Source organism: Salvelinus namaycush, chromosome 4 (assembly GCF_016432855.1).
Source record: "Salvelinus namaycush isolate Seneca chromosome 4, SaNama_1.0, whole genome shotgun sequence".
In the NCBI taxonomy this organism is placed as follows: domain Eukaryota; kingdom Metazoa; phylum Chordata; class Actinopteri; order Salmoniformes; family Salmonidae; genus Salvelinus; species Salvelinus namaycush.
The window spans coordinates 25,674,999-25,696,317 of record NC_052310.1 but is presented as its reverse complement, the minus strand read 5'-3'; the positions used below and the strand labels follow the sequence as shown (position 1 = coordinate 25,696,317).

Sequence of the window (21,319 nt, the reverse complement as noted above, 5' to 3'; positions counted from 1 at the left end):
CAGATGGATAGAAAGGGAGGCAGACGGGCGGAGTAGAGAGATGAATGCAAATGAAAGAACCTGAATTTTCATCAATATTTTCTAGAGTTTTTTTTAATTTGTCAGCGTTAGGTTTATGTATTTTACTTAGTTGACAATGGAACTTACAGCCTACAGGCCAATGCAGCAGTAGGCTTATCTCTGAGTTCCATGCGCACATTTCTTTAGCTGCCGATGGATCACGGTGTATCAAGAGGTTGGTGCTCTCACATTAGTTTAATTTTTACTTTCAGATTTTTATCATATTAATTCAGATTTTTATGATTAATCACAACAATGATTTTGAGAAACTAAACCGTTATTGAAAGTAAACTGTTCCACGAAAATGTGCGTATGAAAATCATAACTAAGAAATAGGTTAATATATCCGAGATTCTCACGTGGCCCATTGTATTATTGGGCTATATCAGCCAATAGGGTTGACGTATACTGAATAAAAGCAACATGTACAGTGTTGGTCCCATGTTTCATGAGCTGAAATAAAAGATCCCATACATTTTCCGTAAGCACAAAAAGCTTATTTCTCTCAAATGTTGTGCGCAAATTTGTTTACATCCCTGTTAGTGAGCATTTCTCCTTTGCAAAGAAAATCCATCCAACTGACGGGTGTGGCATATTAAAAAGCTGATTAACCTGTCTAGTACACGCGTTCCGCTAGCGGAACCCCTCGACAAAATTCCGCTGAAAAGGCAGCACGGGAAATTCAAAAATATTTTTTAGAAATATGTAACTTTCACACATTAACAAGTCCAATACAGCAAATGAAAGATAAACATCTTGTTAATCTACCCATCGTGTCCGATTTCAAATAGGCTTTACAGCGAAAGCACAGCATATGATTATGTTAGATCACCACCAAGTCAAAAAAAAAATACACAGCCATTTTTCCAGCCAAAGATAGGAGTCAGAAAAAGTAGAAATAGAGATAAAATTAATCATTAACCTTTGATCTTCATCAGATGACACTCATAGGACATCATGTTACACAATACATGTATGTTTTGTTCGATAATGTGCATATTTATATCCAAAAACCTTAGTTTACATTGGCGCCATGTTCAGAAATGCCTCCAAAATATCCGGAGAAATTGCAGAGAGCCACATCAAATAACAAAAATACTCATCATAAACTTTGATGAAAGATACATGTTTCAGATAGAATTAAAGATACACTTGTTCTTAATGCAACCGCTGTGTCAAATGTCAAAAAAACTTTACGGAAAAAGCAAACCATGCAATAATCTAAGACGGCGCTCAGAATTTTTTTTTAATCCGCCATGTTGGAGTCAACATAAATCAGAAATTACAATATAAATATTCCCTTACCGTTGATGATCTTCATCAGAATGCACTCCCAGGAATCCTAGTTCCACAATAAATTGTTGTTTTGTTCGATAATGTCTGTTATTTATGTCCAAGTAGCTACTTTTGTTAGCGCGTTTAGTAAACATATCCAAACGCTCTTGCAGGTCCCGCATAACATCAGATGAAAACGTAAAAAAGTTATATTACAGGTCGAATAAACTTGTCAAACTAAGTAGAGAATCAATCTTTCGGATGTTGTTATCCTAAATATTCAATAACGTTCCAACCGGAGAATTCCTTTGTGTCTGTAGAAGTAATGGAACGCAAGTCGCTACCATGTGAAATGCGCGTGACCAGGACTTGGCTCTCTGCCAGACCACTGACTGAAACAGCTCCCATCCGGCTCAACATCACAGTATAAGCTTCATTCAACGTTCTACAGACTGTTGACATCTAGTGGAAGGTGTAGGAAGTGCAAACAGATCCATATCCCACAGGGATTTCAATAGGCGATGAGTTGAAAATTGACCAGCCTCAGAATTCTCACTTCCTGTTTTGATTTTTTCTCAGGTATTTGCCTGCCATATGAGTTCTGTTATACTCACAGACATCATTCAAACAGTTTTAGAAACTTCAGAGTTTTATATCCAATAGTAATAATAATATGCATATATTAGCATCTGGGACAGAGTAGGAGGCAGTTCACTCTGGGCACGCTATTCATCCAAAGTGAAAATGCTGCCCCCTATCCCTAAAAAGTTAAACAGCATGATCATTACACAGGTTCACCTTGTGCTGGGGACGGTAAAAGGCCACACATTTTTTTTTTTTTTCACGCATCACAATGCAACAAATGTCTAGTTTTGAGGGAGTGTGCAATTGGCATGCTGACTGCAGGAATGTCCACCAGAGCTGTTGCCAGAACTGAGTGGTCATTTCTCTACAATAAGCTGCCTCTCAAATCATTTTAGAGAATTTGTTAGTAAGTCCAACTGGCCTCACATCCGGCTTCTTCACCTGCGGGATAGTCTGAGACGAGCCACACGGACAGCTGATGAAACTACGTTTGCACAACCGAAGAATATCTGCACAAACTGTTAAAAACAGTCTCGGGAAGCTCATCTGCGTGCTCGTTGTCCTCACCAGGGTCTTGATCTGACTGCAGTTCGGCATCTTAACCGACTTCAGTGGGCAAATGCTCACCTTTGATGGCCAATGGAACGCTGGAGAAGTGTGCTCTTCACAGATGAATCCTGGTTTCAACTGTAGACACCGTGTATGGCGTCATGTGGGAAAGCAGTTTAAGAGTGCCCCATGGTGGGGTTATGGTTTGGGCAGGCATAAGCTATGAACAACGAACACAATTGCTTTTTATCAATGCCAATTTGAATGCACAGAAATAACGTGATGAGATCCTGATGCCCATTGTCACGCCATTCATTCTCCGCCATCACCTCATATTTCAGCATAATACACGGCCCCATGTCGCAAGGATCTGTACACAATTCCTGGAAGCTGAAAATGTCCTAGTTCTTCTATTGCCTGCATACTCACCAGACATGTCACCCATTTGAGCATGTTTGGATCGACGTGTACGACAGCGTGTTCCAGTTCCCACCAATATCCAGCAACTTCGCACAGCCATTGAAGAGGAGTGGGACAACATTCCACATGCCCAAATCAACAGACTGATCCACTCTATGCGAAGGAGATGTCACGCTGCATGAGGCAAATGGTGGTCACACCAGATGCTGACTGGTGTTCTGACCCATGCCCCTACCTTTTTGTTAAGGTATCTGTGACCAACAGATGCATATCTGTATTCCCGGTGTAGTGACTTTCATTAATCTGATGATTGTTATTTATCAACTATGTTTAATTGTTACCCGATTTGTATTTTTTATTAATCATGTAACAATTGACTCATTAGGCTTTTGGGCACCACGGTAGAAGTTGTTTAACGAGTTGCCATCTCCTGAATTAAACTCTAGACTCTAGAGAGCAACTCTTCAGAACAACAACGCTTTCAACGTTTTGGTGTCAACAAATGGTAACGTACCCTGTTATTGCTAAGAAAGCTCTGGAGATTTTCATACCGTTTGCTACAACATATCTTTGCGAGCAATCCTTTTCGAGGATGCTGGACATAAAAACAAAGAAAAGGAACAGACTTTGTTGCGAAAATGACATGAGAGTGGCACTTGCCAAGGTGAAGCCACGCATTTCTGAACTGGTCTCTGAAAGGCAACAGCAGAAGTCACACTGATTTGCAGTAAATATTCATTATTATGTTTTTGTTTTTGTGTGAGAATCATGTTTTGATGATTTTGTTCTTTGAACACACGGTGTTGATGTTGATGCACGGTTCATTTTGTGCACCAGTAAAATATATACCTATGTTTTGAATTTGAAAAAATAATATTTTATTTTTCCAATTAAGAAGGGTTCGTGAATGCGCATATGAAACTGGTGGGGTTCAGTACCTCCAACAAGGTTAAAACCACTGCTCTAGAGGATATGTTATGTATTGATTACAGTCACTTATTAATCATTACCTCATATCAGTCTCATTCTGAACAGTCGTAACCTTCTTGGATCTGCAAGAACCCCAACCTTGAGCATCATTCAGTACTACACAAATTGGTTTAATTATTTATTTACTAACTAAATAATTACACAGAATACACATACACACTTACATGGGACAAAGGTCCCTAGTGGACTGACAAGATATGACGGCTTGTTACACATAGATGGGGTGGGGAAAATAGAGTGAGAAAAACGGAGTCTTATCGTGGATACATTGTAGGACTGTCCTCTCATTAATCATATACCTTGCACACGAACCGCCACCCGTTCAGAATAAGAAGTAATGAATGTATTTACGTGTTGAATGCAGTTCGCTGTTTCTCTGTCTGAACAATCCCTCTTTCGGAAGAATGTTGGTTTGGTGAGCCTTTCCTGTGGGCCACTTGTACATGCTTTGATTGTCCACCAGAGGTCACATTGTCCTCCTTAGTTGTGCGGTCTCCAATGGGCTGTTTCCTAAGAACAGCTACTTAGCCGTACCCATGATTTTCTGAGAGGGAAGTTTTCTTCTCCTCTTCTTCGGGTAGATAGTCAAAGTTCCAAACCACTTTACACACGCAGCTGCAGACTAGCGGTGTCCTGGTCTGGTAAGTTAATTTTCTTCACCTCGTGTTGAGAGTTTGAGTTAACCATTTCAACATGTGGACCACGGTCTCACGTCTTTCTGGTCTGATATGGTAATTCTTAGCCAGTCCTTTTAAGCACTCTGGCCAAAGGGGATGGCTCCGTCCGTCTGACACGCTCTTCTGACCTCACTCGGGGCGTGGCTACTTAACGTGCAAAGAATATGATTAGAAGTTATATCTTATGACTCCTAAGAGCACATTTCTATCTTATGACACCTAAAAGCACATTTCTATCTTAACAAAAATGCCTTCCTCATTTATATTGTATTCACATCAGATTGGATGAAAACCTGACAGCTAAAGGGGTTTTCCATTACATGTTACGACCAGTCTGGTTGTATTCCATTCCCCAACCAGTCTGATCTGACCCATTCTGATAATGACACCAGTCATATGAAATCCATAGATTGGGGCCTAATGAATTCATTTCAATTGACTGATTTCCTAATTAACTCACTAAAATCTTTGAAATTGTTGCGTTTGATCTTTTTTGTTCAGTGTAGTTTGAAAAAGTTGAGGTGAAATATAGGGGAGTGAACACTTTACTTGAGCCACATTTTGCATAACTTTTAGGAGCGGGATGATTTGCAAGCAGAGTGAAATGCATGTCATATTTATTTCCAGTCCATGTCTAAACTGTAGCCTACCATATTATGAAAGTTAGACAACTTCTCCACCATTGTAGCATAGTATACAGGCAATTTAATTGAGACCACACATACAGTTGAAGATGGAAATTAACATACACCTTAGCCAAATACATTTTAAAAATGTAATCGATGCGGTGCCTGTTAATTTCTCATCGAATCACAGCCTACTTCACCAAACGGGTGATGAAGCGCATTCACGAAAAAAGCACTGTCGTTGCACCAATGTGTACCTAACCATAAACATCAATGCCTTTCTTTAAAATCAATACACAAGTATATATTTTTAAACCTGCATATTTAGTTAATATTGCCTGCTAACATGAATTTCTTATAACTAGGGAAATTGTGTCGGAACGGTTCCGTATTTCACTGAAAGAATAAACGTTTTGTTTTCGAAATGATAGTTTCCGGATTCGACCATATTAATGACCAAAGGCTCATTTTTGTGTGTTATTATGTTATAATTAAGTCTATGATTTGATAGAGCAGTCTGACTGAGCGATGGTAGGCAGCAGCAGGCTCGTAAGCATTCATTCAAACAGCACTTTCGTGCGTTTGCCAGCAGCTCTTTGCTGTGCTTCAACCATTGAGCTGTTTATGACTTCAAGCCTATCAACTCCCGAGATTAGGCTGGTGTAACCGATGTGAAATGGCTAGCTAGTTAGCGGGGCGCGCGCTAATAGCGTTTCAAACGTCACTCGCTCTGAGACTTGGAGTAGTTGTTCCCCTTGCTCTGCAAGGGCCGCGGCTTTTGTGGAGCGATGGGTAACGATGCTTTGAGGGTGGCTGTTGTCTGTGTTCCTGGTTCAAGCCCAGGTAGGGGCGAGGAGAGGGACGGAAGCTATACTGTTACACTGGCAATACTAAAGTGCCTATAAGAACATCCAATAGTCAAAGGTATATGAAATACAAATGGTATAGAGAGAAATAGTCCTATAATTCCTATAACAACCTCAACCCTAAAACTTCTTACCTGGGAATATTGAAGACTCGTGTTAAAAGGAACCACCAGCTTTCATATGTTCTCATGTTCTGAGCAAGGAACTTAAACATTAGCTTTTTTTACATGGCACATATTGCACTTTTACTTTCTTCGCCAACATTTTGTTTTTGCATTATTTAAACCAAATTGAACATGTTTCATTATTTATTTGAGGCTAAATTGATTTGATTGATGTATTATATTAAGTTTAAATAAGTGTTCATTCAGTATTGTTGTAATTGTCATTATTACAAATAAATAAATAAATAGAAATTAGGCCGATTAATCGGTATCGGCTTTTTTTGGTCCTCCAATCTGTATCAGCGTTAAAATCATAATCGGTCGACCTCTAGTACCTTCAGGCGTTTGGAAATTGCTCCCAAGGATGAACCAGACTTGTGGAGGTCTACAATTTTTTTCTGAGGTCTTGGCTGATTTCTTTTTTTTTTTATTATTATTTTTCTCCCCTTTTCTCCCCAATTTTCGTGGTATCCAATCGCTAGTAATTACTATCTTGTCTCATCGCTACAACTCCCGTACGGGCTCGGGAGAGACGAAGGTCGAAAGCACAACCCAACCAAGCCGCACTGCTTCTTAACACAGCGCGCCTCCAACCCGGAAGCCAGCCGCACCAATGTGTCGGAGGAAACACCGTGTACCTGGCCCCCTCGGTTAGCGCGCACTGCGCCCGGCCCGCCACAGGAGTCGCTGGAGCGCGATGAGACAAGGATATCCCTACCGGCCAAACCCTCCCTAACCCGGACGACGCTAGGCCAATTGTGCGTCGCCCCACGGTCCTCCCGGTTGCGGCCGGCTGCGACAGAGCCTGGGCGCGAACCCAGAGACTCTGGTGACGCAGCTAGCACTGCGGTGCAGTGCCCTAGACCACTGCGCCACCCGGGAGGCCTTGGCTGATTTCTTTTGATTTTCCCATGATGTCAAGCAAAGAGGCACTGAGTTTGAAGGTAGGCCTTGATATACATCCACAGGTACACCTCCAATTGACTCAAAGGATGTCAATTAGCCTATCAGAAGCTTCTAAAGCCATGACATTATTTTCTGGAATTTTCCAAGCTGTTTAAAGGCACAGTCAACTTAGTGTATGTTAACTTCTGACCCACTGGAATTGTGATACAATGAAATAATCTGTCTGTAAACAATTGTTGGAAAAATTACTTGTCATGCACGAAGTAGATGTCCTAACCGACTTGCCAAAACTTGATCTCGCCCGCCCAACAAAAGACAAGGGTAGGCTACTGAATGTAAATCAGCAAGAATTAGGCTTTGAGTTTGAATATTGCGACAGTTGCTTTTAATACAATAGATAACAAATAACCTACAAAACAAAGAACTAATCAAAATAATCTTGCATAACTTTGATGGGAGCAGGACAATTTGCAGGCAGACTCAAATATGTTATTAATATTTATTTCTAGTCAATGTCGGAGCCTAAACTATAGCCTAACATATTTAAGAAGTTAATTTCCATGGAAAGACAACTGTGTGTGCTAGTCTGCCCATGCATATAGCCTACAGGCAATTTTAATTGAGACCAAGCCTCGGTGCATTTTCTCACACACCCAACACGAGAGGAGAGGTAGGCTACTGAACATGAAACAGAATAAGTGATGAGTTTGTGAATAGTGCAACAGAGGGGATTTTAAAACAATAGATAACACTTACATAACAGACAACCGTTCTGAAATAATCCATGGGAATGCAGCTCTTGCAGCCTTAGAGACTGTTTGTGTTTGGAGGTTGACTGACACTACTCTGCCCGTCACAGATTGCCAAGCTGAAACACCTGCTGCAGCAGCACTTCCCCAAACCCGGGGCATCGGGGGGCAACGAAAAGGTCCGCCACCACAACTACCTTCAAGGCAGCTACTCCCCAGGCACCATACAGGTATGACTCTCACACTCCACCATTGGTGATCTTTGTCCTGCATCTGCTCACTTCATTCATAATTGGTCCAAATGTATGTATTTTATTATGTATTATGAACTTAGTATTCTAGACGAGTGTACGACTTCTCTTATTGGAGTCAAACACAGAGTATACAAAACATTAATAACACCTGCTCTTTCCATGACAAACAGCTTCTATCTCAAGGCCATCAGACTGTTAAACAGTCATCACTAACCGGCCTCCTCCCAGTACCCTGCCCTGAACTTTAGTCACTGTCACTAGCTGGCTACCACCCTGTTACTCTACCATGCACCTTAGAGGCTGCTGCTCCTATGTACATAGTCATGGTACACTGATCACTTTAATAATGTTTGCATGCTGTTTTACCCACTTCATATGTACAGTACCTTCAGAAAGTATTCAGACCCCTTGACTTTTTCCACATTTTGTTACGTTACAGCCTTATTCTAAAATGTAATAAATAAATAAATCCTCAGCAATCTACACACAATACCCTATAATGACAAAGTGAAAACAATTTTTTTGAAATGTTTGCAAATACATTAAAAATGAAAAACATAGCTTATTTGCATAAGAATTCAGACCCTATGCAATGAGACTCAGAATTGAGCTCTAGTGCATCCTGTTTCCATTGATCATTCTTGATGTTTCTACAACTTGATTTGAGTCCACGTGTGGTAAATTCAATGATTGGACCTGCTTTTGGAAAGGCACACACCTGTCTATATAAGGTTCCACACAGTTCACAGTGCATGTCAGAGCAAGGGAAAAAACCAAGCCATGAGGTCGAAGGAATTGTCCGTAGAGCTCAGAGACAGGATTCTGTCGATGAACAGATCTGGGGAACGGTACCAAAGAATTTCTGCAGCATTGAATGTCCCCAAGAACACAGTGGCCTCCATTCTTAAATGGCAGAAGTTTGGAACCACCTAGACTCCAAGAGCTGGCCGCCCAGCCAAACTGAGCAATTGGGGGAGAAGGGCCTTGGTCAAGGAGGTGACCAAGACCCCAATGGTCACTCTGACAGAGCTCCAGAGTTCCTCTGTGGAGATGGGAGAACCTTCCAGAAGGACAACCATATCTGCAGCACTCTACCAATTAGGCCTTTATGGTAGAGTGGCCAGACGGAAGCCACTCCTCAGTAAAAGGCACATGACAGCCTGCTTGGAGTTTGCCAAAAGGCACCCAAAGGACTCTGACCATGAGAAACAAGATTCTCTGGTCTGATGAAACCAAGATTGAACTCTTTGGCCTGAATGTCAAGCGTCACGCCAGGAGAAAACCTGGCACCATCCCTAAGTCAGGATCAAGGGAAAGTTGAATGGAGCAAAGTACAGAGATCCTTGATGAAAACCTGCTCAGGACCTGGGGAGAAGGTTCATCTTCCAACAGGACAATGACCCTAAGCACACAGCCAAGACAATGCAGGAGTAGCTTTTGGACAAGTCTCTGAATGTCCTTCAGTGGCCCAGCCAGAGCCCGGGCTTGAACCTGATCGAACCTCTCTGGAGATACCTGAAAACAGCTGTGTAGCGACGCTCCCCATCCAACCTGACAGAGCTTGAGGATCTGCAGAGAAGAATGTGAGAAACTCCCCAAATACAGGTGTGCCAAGCTTGTAGTGTCATACCCAAGAAGACTCAAGGCTGTAATCGCTGCCAAAGGTGCTTCAACAAAGTACTGCGTAAAGGGTCTGAATACTTATGTAAGTGTGATATTTCAGTTTTTTTTTTTTTTTTAATACGTTTGCAAAAATGTAATCTGTTTTGCTTTGTCATTATGGGGTATTGTGTGTAGATTGATATGGGGGAACGATTTAATACATTTTAGAATAAGGCTGTAACTTAACAAAATGTGGAAAAAGTCAAGCGGTTTTGAATACTTTCTGAATGCACTGTAAATTAAATGAGTCATACCATGGATCATTTATCTTAAAACAATTCCTTATGTCAGCTTCTATATGTCAGTTTAGACCTAGTCTTCAGAATTAAAGAAGGATTTTTAAGCCGTGAGACAATTGAGACATGGGTAGGGTGAAGGGGCAAGACAAACGCTTTTAGTGCCTTTGAAAGGGGGGGTATGGTAGCAGGTGCCAGACGCACCAGTTTGTGTCAAGAACTGCAACGCTGCTGGGTATCAAGAATGGTCCACCATCCGCACGACATCCAGCCAACCTGACACAACTGTGGGAAGCATTGGTGTCCACATGGGCCAGCATCCCTCTGGAAAGCTTTCAACACCTTGTAGAGTCCATGCCCCGATGAATTGAGGGTGTTCTGAGGGCAAAAGTGGGGGGTAAAACTTATTTTAGGATGGTGTTCCTCCTTTTTGGTATACTCAGTGTTAAAATAAAAAAATGTATGTACCTTTTTTTCCTATACTTATTAAGTAAACATATTCTGGTACTGGGAATGTGCACATTTTGTCTAGCCACTCAATCTATGCAAACTATTTTCAAGCCATATATTCTCTGAGGCAATCAGCAGTTGCTACATCCATTTTTGGACTTATAAATTAATGCTCTGCACCCATTGATTCTTCCAGAATATAAATTATAAATGCCTCGTGAGCTTACTTCAACTGTTGTGTACCCCATCAGAACCCAAAATATAAGCTTGTTTTACTCCAATGTTTGTAAACAAAGTAAATGGAAAAAACATTTAGCCTCATGGTAGAAACAATCATTTTGATATCATGGATGGTCAGTCCTTGCATCCATAGCTCAGTCTATGCATTTGATAGTGGTTACATTTATCCAGCCCCATATCAGATTTTTACAGAAACAGGAGCGGTGGACCACAGTCAATTTTACAGAACTGAGTGGTGGACCACACAGTCAATAAGCAAAGCAGCATATCAGAGGAAGTGAATCAAATAGCCGACTAGTGAAGCAACAGGAAAGTGACGATATCACTACCCACTTCTGCTTTCTACACCAGCTGTGGAACATACTGTTTCCGATGCCAGCCTGTAGAAGTGGGTTGTGTTCATTAGGGCACACAGCCCAAAATGTTTTAAACGTTTTGCAACAAATGAAAATGAGCATTTCTTAATGGTGAAGCCCAGCTAGTATAGCCCTGTTTTCAGTCTTGTTTTCTTTAGTTTGAAGATGCACGATACTCATCGGTTCCCGGTTCAAATGTTTAAGATAAGAGTGCATCAGTCTGCTGGAGCCCAAACCAATCCAAATGTAGCATGCATCAGTCAGAAAACCCATTCAAATGTTACGAATTGTCAGTTCCCAAATTAGTTTTGCTCAGTACTTTCTTTCTACGTTCTTAAAATACATAATATTTTGTGACAACTGATGCTTCCTCTCCTTCAGTGTTAAAATAAGCATGTAACTGCATTGACATTTGTGGGAAAAAAGCAAAAAAACTATTCTAATTAATTCAACAGTTGGACAAGGGATGAAGATCCATCAGATATTAACTGAATTATAATACATCAAATATTTTACTACTAGGGAATTTGGTGGGAATTCAGGTATTACATTTGTCAAATAGCATTTTTTTCTTCTAAATGCACTAATGCATACATTTTCTTATTGTATATGTTAAAATAAAGACGTGCATAAATATATTGGTGTATTTGCATATGTAAATACATTAACATAAAGGGTTGGAACAGGGCTGCAACCACCCAACACTTGCTCTGTCTACCCTATCTGAATTCACCTGTGTTGTCTAGACTGCCTCTAATTACTGTTGTCACGTTCTCTTTCGGAATTCAACGGAGGTGTCAATAACAGGATGCCCTCGGATTAAATATCAACACGCTCGACACATACTCAACATTGTTTGCGAGATCAGACATATCAATAATCCAAATGTTTTAGTTTCGGAAGTGGCTTTCATTTCAGCGCATCTAATTTGTAAACATTTAAACTGTACTAAATGATAACTATTTTTCAATTGCACAGAAAATGGACACCCATCAAAATAAGTTGTCTTCACTTTCTTGTGATGTAGGTGTGTTAAATCCCAGATTTAAGTTTGAGCGTTTCTTAGATACAACAAAAGAGAACGTATTCCATTGAGCCCATTTTGTTTTTTGACACGTCATTAAAAACATTTCCTCTGTAATGTTAATGGGGGAAAATGACAGGCACAAGCAAGAGTATGAGCGAGTCGCAGGAGAAAAATTAAAGCAATCAATCAGTGAGATTTAAGTGACGAGTGGAATTTGATTCCATCAAACACAGGAAATGGATGGATATAGTAGACAGATCCTCAGGTGGGCGGGGCATGCACGTTGCTATGTTGATCTGCAAGTCATTTTGCATGCCGAACAACCCCAGGCAGTATCAGTAGCCTAGTCAAACTGTGCTGCTTGGTGCGCGGCATGTTCAGCATTCAAATGGCTTGAGCAATATTAGGCTTTATTAGTTGAGATGCAACCAATGTAATTTGATAGGTTAGTTATCAAATGCGCTGTTAAAAATGTTGTTTTACCCGAATACAAGTAAGGTACCGGAGACAACTCATCTGGCTATAGCCTACCTGCTAATCGGGGCTTACATTCGATTTTATTTCTATTAAGTTTCACCAGCAGTTTTGTTTAAAAAAATCTGTATATGGTCATTTTTAGATATACAGGGTAAAGTTGATAATTTCATGACGAGGACAGCAATCACTTGTGTGAGCCCGGTCGAAGTGGGTGGAGAAGTGAAGCTCACTCTGTAAAAACTTCCAAACAGTCAAAACCATTCCATTTTGAGACTGTGTGAAATTCAACATTGTGCTATATACAGTGCATTTGGAAAGTTTTCAGACCCCTTAACTTTTTCCACATTTTGTTATGTTAGACTTATTCTAAAATGGATGAACTTTGTTTTGATCGTTATCAATATTTTTGCAAGTTTGTTAAAGGTAAAAAACAAACCTTTATTTACGTAAGTCGTCACACCCTTTGCCATCCTTGAGCTGTTTCTACAACGTTATTGGAGTCTACCTGTGATAAATTAAATTGATTGGACATGATTTGGAAAGGCACACACCTGTCCCACAGTTGACAGTGCATGTCAGAGCAAAAACCAAGCCATGAGGTCGAAGGAATTGTCAGTAGAGCGCCGAGACAGGATTGTGTCGAGGCACAGATCTGGGGAAAGGTACCAAAACATTTCTACAGCGTTGGAGGTCCCCAAGAACACAGTGGCCTCCATCATTCTTAAATGGAAGAAGTTTGGAACCACCAAGACTCTTCCTAGAGCTGGCCAAACTGAGCAATTGGGGGAGATGGGCCTTGGTCAGGGAGGTGAGCACTGTATTCATTGCCTACGTCATAACAAAGTTTTAAGTGGGTGATGGTGATTTCAGATAAAAAAAAGTGGGGAGTAAAAAAGCATACATTGCCCCCCCCCCCCCCCCCCCCCCCCAAATCTGATAGTGGAGTAGAAGATGCCCGCTAGTCTCCTTCATGGCTTAGCTCAGGTGACTACATACACCATAGTCATATACATAATTTACACACACTGTGAAGTCAGCTCAGACAGATCCAGCTCAGAGGCCCAACTCACGAGCTCAATTAGCAGCAGATTTTAATTTGTAATTGAAAATGTATGTCTTTATGCAACAAATGTTATGCACCGAACCAATTTGTTCCTCTAATCAAACCGCATCGATTCATTTTAAACAAAAAATTATATTTTCTGTATCGGAGCCCATGGATCTAGATACGAGTCGAATAGTCTTGAAAGGGAAGATACACAATGAACATGACCCTTCTATAGGCCTTCAACCCATATGCACTGCATTATCGTCATTGTGCAAGGAGAGAAGGAAGTATAGGCCAATACACACTTCCGAAATAGACCTACTCTCATCAAAACATATGAAGACTAGAAATAAAGCACAGTGATAGTTATAATGCATTGTAAAATATATCAAACCTGGGTTCAAATAGCAAAATACTATCTTTCAAATTCTTTGAGTTTGCTTGAGCCTGCCTATTGCCGGATAGGCTGGATTTGTACTTTTGGTATGGTTCCATTGCTCTAGGTTAACTCACTCAAGCACAGCTAAAGCTTTGAACGATTTCCACTACTAGGCTTATTTAAACCTGGGTTCTTAATTTCCTTACATTTCCGAAGTTTAGTCACTAACTGATAACTCGGAGGATGTGTACTGGAGCGATATGTCATTTTTATGTGCTTTGTCTGTTTGCATGGTGTGTGTGTCTTGTCTGTGTGTGTGTGTCCATACTTGCATGTTGCAAGTGTCTATTTGGTGTACCTATGCCCTACGCTTGCTTGTTTGTCTATGCCAATGTTTTGTTTACTCTATGCATTGCACATACATTATGAATGTGTGCTTTATATCCTACTGTATTGTTCTGTTGTCTCGTTTTACTGTAGTCTTCCACTGATTGTCAGTCAACTTTGAAGTATGAATTCAATTTATTAAATCAGCTGATGCCTCTCTCTCTCTCTCTTTTCTCCCCCAGCCCATCCCACCCACCCCCCTGTACAAGCTGACCCCTCGTCTGCGCCGCAGTGTGGAGGGCCTCAACCAGGAGCTGGAGGGCATGTTCGTGTGCCAGCCGCCCCACCACCAGTGCTGGGTAAGACATTTACATGTTTAGATTGTGCTAATTTCCAATGCAGCCTTACAATACTCCTCAAGGGAAAATATATTCTTTATATTGCGATTATCCATCTCGTTACCTTACCTGGTTTCCTGAATTAGTTCCTAGTTTAAAAATAAATATATATTTTACCCCCTTTTTCTCCCCAATTTCGTGATATCCAATTGTGATCCAATTACGATCTTGTCTCATTGCTGCAACTGTGAAGATCGAGTCATGCGTTCTCCGAAACATGACCCGCTAAACCGCACTCCTTAATACCTGCCCGCTTAACTCGGAAGCCAGCCGCACCAATGTGTCGTAGGAAACAACGTTCAACTGGCGACACGAGTCAGCGTGCATGTGCCTGGCCTGCCGCGAGGAGTTGCTAGAGTGACATCCCGGCCGGCCAGACCCTCCCCTAACCCGGACAACGCTTGTGAGACGCCTCATGGTTCTCCCGGTCGCGGTTGGCTGCCTGGGATCAAACCCCGGTTTTTGGTGATCAGGCCTACCACTTGTGTCGTCGGCAAACTTAATGATGGTGTTAGAGTTGTGCCTGGCTATGCAGTCATGGGTGAACAGGGAGTACAGGAGGGGACTGAGCACGCACCCCTGAGGGGCCCCCGTGTTGAGGATCAGCGTGGCAGATGTGTTACCTACCTTACCACCTGGGGGCGGCCCGCCAGGAAGTCCAGGATCCATTTGCAGAGGGAGGTATTTAGTCCCAGGGTGCTTAGTTTAGTGATGAGCTTTGAAGGCACTATCTGTCAGTTCAAGAGTTGTTTCAACAGGTTTGCAGAAAATCTCAATCCTAAACAGAATGTTTAAATATAGCTGCAAGTAGCAATAAGAGGTGCTGGCTTATGTGCAGGCTGAGAGGAAGCAGTATACATAATCCATTGTGTAAATATAACAATTCTAAACAAAGATGCCATTTTCTAATCTTTGGATGTATTGCTTTTCTCAAATGTACTAGAGACAGACATGATTAACATAAATTCTGAGTTTGGAGTTCATGAGAATTTTTTTTAAATATTTGATAATCTTGTATTAACCAAAAAAGTGTTAAACAAATCAATCAATATTTGAGGTTCTTCAAATAGCCACCCTTTGCCTTGATGACAGCTTTGCACACTCTTGGCATTCTCTCAACCAGCTTCGAGGTAGTCACCTGGAATGCATTTCAATTAACAGGTCTGCCTTCTTAAAAGTAAATTTGTGGAATTTCTTTCCTCCTTAATGCGTTTGAGCCAATCAGTTGTGTTGTGACAAGGTGGGTGGGGTATACAGAAAATAGCCCTATTTGGTAAAAGACCAAGTCCATATTATGGGAAGAACAGCTCAAATAAGCAAAGAGAAACGACAGTCCATCATTACTTTAACCTCTCTTGGGTATGTGGGACGTTAGCGTCCCACCTCTTCAACAGCCAGTGAAACTGCTGGGCGCCAAATTCAAATACAGAAATACTCATTATACAAATTCAGAAAACAAAACATATTTTACATAGGTTTAAAGATGAACTTCTTGTGAATCCAACCACGGTGTCAGATTTAAAAAATGCTTTACGGCGAAAGCATACCTTACGATTATTTGAGAACATAGCTCACTAGACAATTCATTACAAACAGTAACCAGCCAAGTAGATCAGAGTCAGAAATAGAGATAAAATTAATCCTTTACCTTTGATGATCTTCATATGGTTGCACTCAGCAGACATTAATTTACTCAATAAATGTTTATTTTGTTCGATAAAGTCTCTTTATATACAAAAACCTCAGTTTTGTTCGCGTTTTCTTCAGTAATCCACAGGCTCAAACGCAGTCAAAACAGGAAGACAAAAAAATCTAATTGTATCCGTAAAGTTCATAGAAACATGTCAAACGATGTTTATATTCAATCCTCAGGTTGTTTTTAGCCTAAATAATCAATAATATTTCAACCGGACAATAACGTCGTCAATTTAAAAGGTAAACAAGAATTGCTATCTCTCTGTCGCGCGCATGAAAAAGCTCTGCGACACTTTAGCGTCCAGTCATTCCGAATGCTCTTATTCCCTCATTTTTCAGAATACAAGCCTGAAACTATTTCTAAAGACTGTTGACATCTAGTGGAAGGCATAGGAACTGCAATTTGAGTCCTAAATCAATGGATACTGTAATGGCATAGAATAGAAAACTACAAAACCAACAAAAAAAAGTACTTCCTGAATGGATTTTCCTCAGGTTTTCGCCTGCCAAATCAGTTCTGTTATACTCACAGGCACTATTTTAACAGTTTTGGAAACTTTAGAGTGTTTTCTATCCAAATCTACCAGTTATATGCATATCATATCTTCTGGGCCCGAGAAGCAGGCAGTTTAATTTGGGCCTGCATTTCATCCAAAATTCCAAATGCTGCCCCTACCCTAGTGAAGTTAAGACATGAACGTCAGTCAATACAGAACATTTCAAGAACTTTAAGTTTCTTCAAGTGCAGTCGCAAAAAACTGGCTCATGAGGACCGCCACAGGAAAGGAAGACCCAGAGTTACCTCTGCTACAGAGGATAAGTTCATTAGAGTTACCAGCCTCAGAAATTGCAGCCCAAATAAATTCTTCAGAGGTCAAGTAACAGACACATCTCAACATCAACTGTTCAGAGGAGACTGTGAATCAGGCCTTCATGGTCGAATTGCTGCAAAGAAACCACTACTCAAGGACACCAAGAAGACGAGACTTGCTTGGGCCAAGAAACACAAGCAATAGACATTAGACTGGTGGAAATCTGTCCTTTGGTCTGATGGGCCCAAATTTGAGATTTTTGGTTCTATCCGCCATGTCTTTGAGATGCGGTGTTGGTGAACGGATGATCTCCGTGTGTATTTCCAACCGTAAAGCATGGAGGATGAGGTGTTATGGTGTGGGGGTGCTTTGCTGGTGACGCTGTCTGATTTATTTAGAATTCAATTTACACTTACCACAGCATTCTGCAGCGATACGCCATCCCATCTATGCTTAGTGGGACTATCATTTGTTTTTCAACAGGACAATGACACAACACACCTCCAGGCTGTGTAAGGGCTATTTGACCAAGAAGGAGAGTGATAGAGTGCTAAATCAGATGACCTGGCCTCCACAATCACTTGACCTCAACCCAGTTGAGATTGTCTGGGATGAGTCGGACCGCAGAGTGATGGAAAAGCAGCCAACAAGTCCTCAGCGTATATGGGAATGCCTTCAAGACTGTTGGAAAAACATTCCAGGTGAAGCTGGTTGAGATAATGCCAAGAGTGTGCAGCTGTCAAGGCAGTGGGTGGCTATTTGAAGAATCTCAAATATACAAAATATATTTTGATTTGTTTAACACTTGATTCCATATCTGTTATTTAATAGTTTTGATGTCTTCACCATTATTCTACAATGTAGACAAGAGTAAAAAATAAAGAAAAACCCTTGAATGAGTAGGTGTCCGAACTTTTGACTGGTACTGTATATTTGTGTCTTGTGGGTGTGCGTCGGGTCAGTGCAAGATAGTTTGGGTACCATTAATATTGTATCCTATAGCTTTTTTCGAACTTACTAAAGACTAACATGATAAACGTATTCTGAGTTTGGAGTCCATCGGATGTACGGCTCATGAGAAGATTTTAGGAAATATCCAAGATGGCAGACCTTATGGGTCCTTGAGGCAAATGTGTTCCTTACGTTTTGTTGTTGTATGTGTAACAAGGTGGCAGGGCTGATCCTTAGACATCTTTTTAGCATAAACATAAATTATTAAAGTTTGAGGGTTGTCAGAGAAATTCTATAGGAAAAGAGACTGCAGATTCTTTCAAACAACAATTGTGTAAGATTTCCAAAAATGAAGCAATCAACCATCACCAAGAATGGTTCAGAGTTGAAAAGCTTAACATAGTCGGGTCTCTGCTTTTATAGAAAAAGTACAACCTATTTTGTCTACGTGGCAGTTTAGCAGATGTGTGGAAACAGGGGCAGAACATAGTGTAAAACAAAAAAAGGCGTTTTGTTTGTGCAGTTTGATAGCCCGAAGTTGATAGCACGAGAGTTCAACCGTATAACTGCGTTTTGTCACAGTTCACACTATAATGTGCTCCTTCCTGCAAGGTTCCACACAGCTGACTTCCTGCCGATAGTAAACCCACGGGATGTCTTGCATACTGCAGTCGCACCTAAACGGATCTTAGCTATACGCCCAGTCTTATGACTAAGTCACTCAAAGACAAGTTTGTATCAGGTTAGAAAAACACTAGCATATAACAAGAGACTATTCTTTAAGCAGTTAAACACGGGATAGCATGACTAATTATGTAATTTTCCACAACAGGTTCACAAATGAATTATTAGCTTTTTCCATGTTTATTGAGATATCAACACCTGCTTCGACATAAACATTCCTACTAATGCCCTCAAGACACTGTTTCAAGTTGATAGAGCAAAGATAAGTTGAGTTATTAGGGTTTGATTGAGAACGCAATATTATTTTATAAAGTTGTCATTTTTTCTTCCATCTGACGTATTGCTTAGCTTTTTCCCAAACTTAGTAGAGGCTGACATGATGAATATACATTCTGAGTTTCAAGTCAATCAGATTTGCAGTTCAGAAGTTTTTTTAAATGATTTTATAAAACATCGACAGGGCAGAAAATCCAATATGGCGAACGTCATGGGTCCTTGAGGCAAAGTTTTTTTCCTTATGCTAAATACTGCTATACCAAGTTTCGTGTTTTTTACGTCAAATGGGGCAGCGGGGCTGAGCCTTACACTCTGATTTTTTTTTATACTGCACCAACTATGGGCCAAATGGTGCAGTTTTCAGTGTCTGAGTAGCAGTGTTCAAATTCTTCGATATTGCCAAAGGAAAACAAGTATCGGGCCTGGCGATATTGTGACAAAAGTGGAACAATAATAAGAATTCCATCAGAAACAATGAGGTATTCACTCTTGTCCTGTTCATTCACTCTTGTCCTGTTCATTCATTTGTCTCTCTCAGATTCTGGAGGTTCCTGACGGCCACAGGGCTCCACTTCCACCCCTGAGCTGCAGCAGTGGCTCCCAGAGCGACCCCTCCACCACGCCCCTCTCCCCCACACACTCACCCTGCTCCTCTTTCTCCCCCTCTTCTGTAGAAGACCTACCTGTGAATCAGGATCCAGGTCAGTCTCTCCCTAATATAGCCCTGTAACAACATCAGTGCAGTGTTATGTTCAGTACTGTACACACAAACTTGTTCAGTAAGGTGCACACAAACCTGCAAAATGTTTTGTAATTGAAAACTGTGTTCTTATTGGACAGGTTCAGGGTGTATCTCCCGGGTTTATCTGTTTCAAAACGTTATCTCCCTACTGAACAAGACCCATTTGGTTTCTCAACATATAATTGAGTAATACCAGGCAGGAAAAGCTAAATTGGCTATAAATGGTTGACAGTTTCCACAGTAATGGTGCCTCTTTACAATGACGTGATACAACGTTTCCACTTGTTGTAGCATGAAATACATGCACCAGAAACAGGGCACACTTTGTGAGATAACAGCAAACTGTCTGCTTGGCTAGCTATCTAGCTGCTTCGCTAAACACAGAATGTCAGCGCACTGTTCTGATTGGCCAGTCGCAAGTCTTTAGCTAAGATTTCACATGTTGAACCTTGGAAACTCCAGCTAGACCGTTCAGATCAAGCAAACTGCATAAAACTGTCTCGGGTGCTGTATCTGAACTGGGCATCAGTGATAGGAATTTAGAAACACAGATATTGGACCTATTCTAACACCACGTTTCAGGTGTGGCGGAGGGTGCAGAGCTGTGTCTCCTGTCTCCCCTGTCATCCCAGGGTGGGTGGGAGCCATCCCCCTTGCTGCTCTCCTCCTCGCCCCGGCCCAACAAGAGCTTCTGCTTCCAGAGGGAGCCCCCCGAGGGCTGCGAGAAGGTCCGCGTGTGTGAGGAGACCAGGTAGGTTCTCGCAAATACTCATACACGCACACACATGCACAATTGTTTGATGTGCACAGAAACGTACATGCCCACACAAATGTAAATACACACTAACGTGTATGTATGGACAGATGTATGCTTTGGTACATAGATAAATACAAAACATTCTGACTTGCATGCGTTTATTCCAAAAAGCTTATGAACAGTAACATATGGCTCCTTAGATTGAGTCTGCACTGACCCCGAGTGGTTTCAAAGTTATTGGAGACTGGGTATGTCAATATCCCAGGGTTCATATGATCCTGAAAATCCTGAAAAAGTAATGGAATTTTAAAATGGTGTTTCCCAGTCCTGGAAAAGTTTTAGAAAATAATAAAATCAAAAAAGTAATGGAAATTAATTAAATAATTTCTGTTATTGGGATTTATTTAAATTTTTTATCAATAAAATAATAATCAACATATCTGACAGGATCGGAATAACACTTTAGCTCGTCTGTATTTGCGTGCATCACCTGCATGTGTGTGAGACGAGTGGGCCGTTGCTCAAGGAGAAGAGAGCGAGTCGAACATTTCAGCAGCAGGTAGGCATAGCCTATAAAATATGATAAACATACTAACTAGGTAGCCAAATCAAAACATATCTTGTACCCTCTAGTTAAGTGTTTAGCTATTAGCATGTATTAAATGTTTGTCATGTCCTTAA

At 41.0% G+C, this 21,319-nt stretch overlaps 1 protein-coding gene across 1 annotated transcript in view; it reads left to right on the top strand.

The window, feature by feature from the left end:
• LOC120046378 (protein FAM117A-like) overlaps positions 1 to 21,319 on the top strand; it is a 30,512-nt gene that overhangs the window by 6,123 nt on the left and 3,070 nt on the right. Inside the window, exons 4-7 of the mRNA XM_038991561.1 lie at positions 7,978 to 8,097; positions 14,566 to 14,682; positions 19,678 to 19,840; positions 20,464 to 20,632. Of these exons, the coding sequence (XP_038847489.1) occupies positions 7,978 to 8,097; positions 14,566 to 14,682; positions 19,678 to 19,840; positions 20,464 to 20,632 (569 nt within the window). The remainder of the gene's footprint in view (positions 1 to 7,977; positions 8,098 to 14,565; positions 14,683 to 19,677; positions 19,841 to 20,463; positions 20,633 to 21,319) is intronic.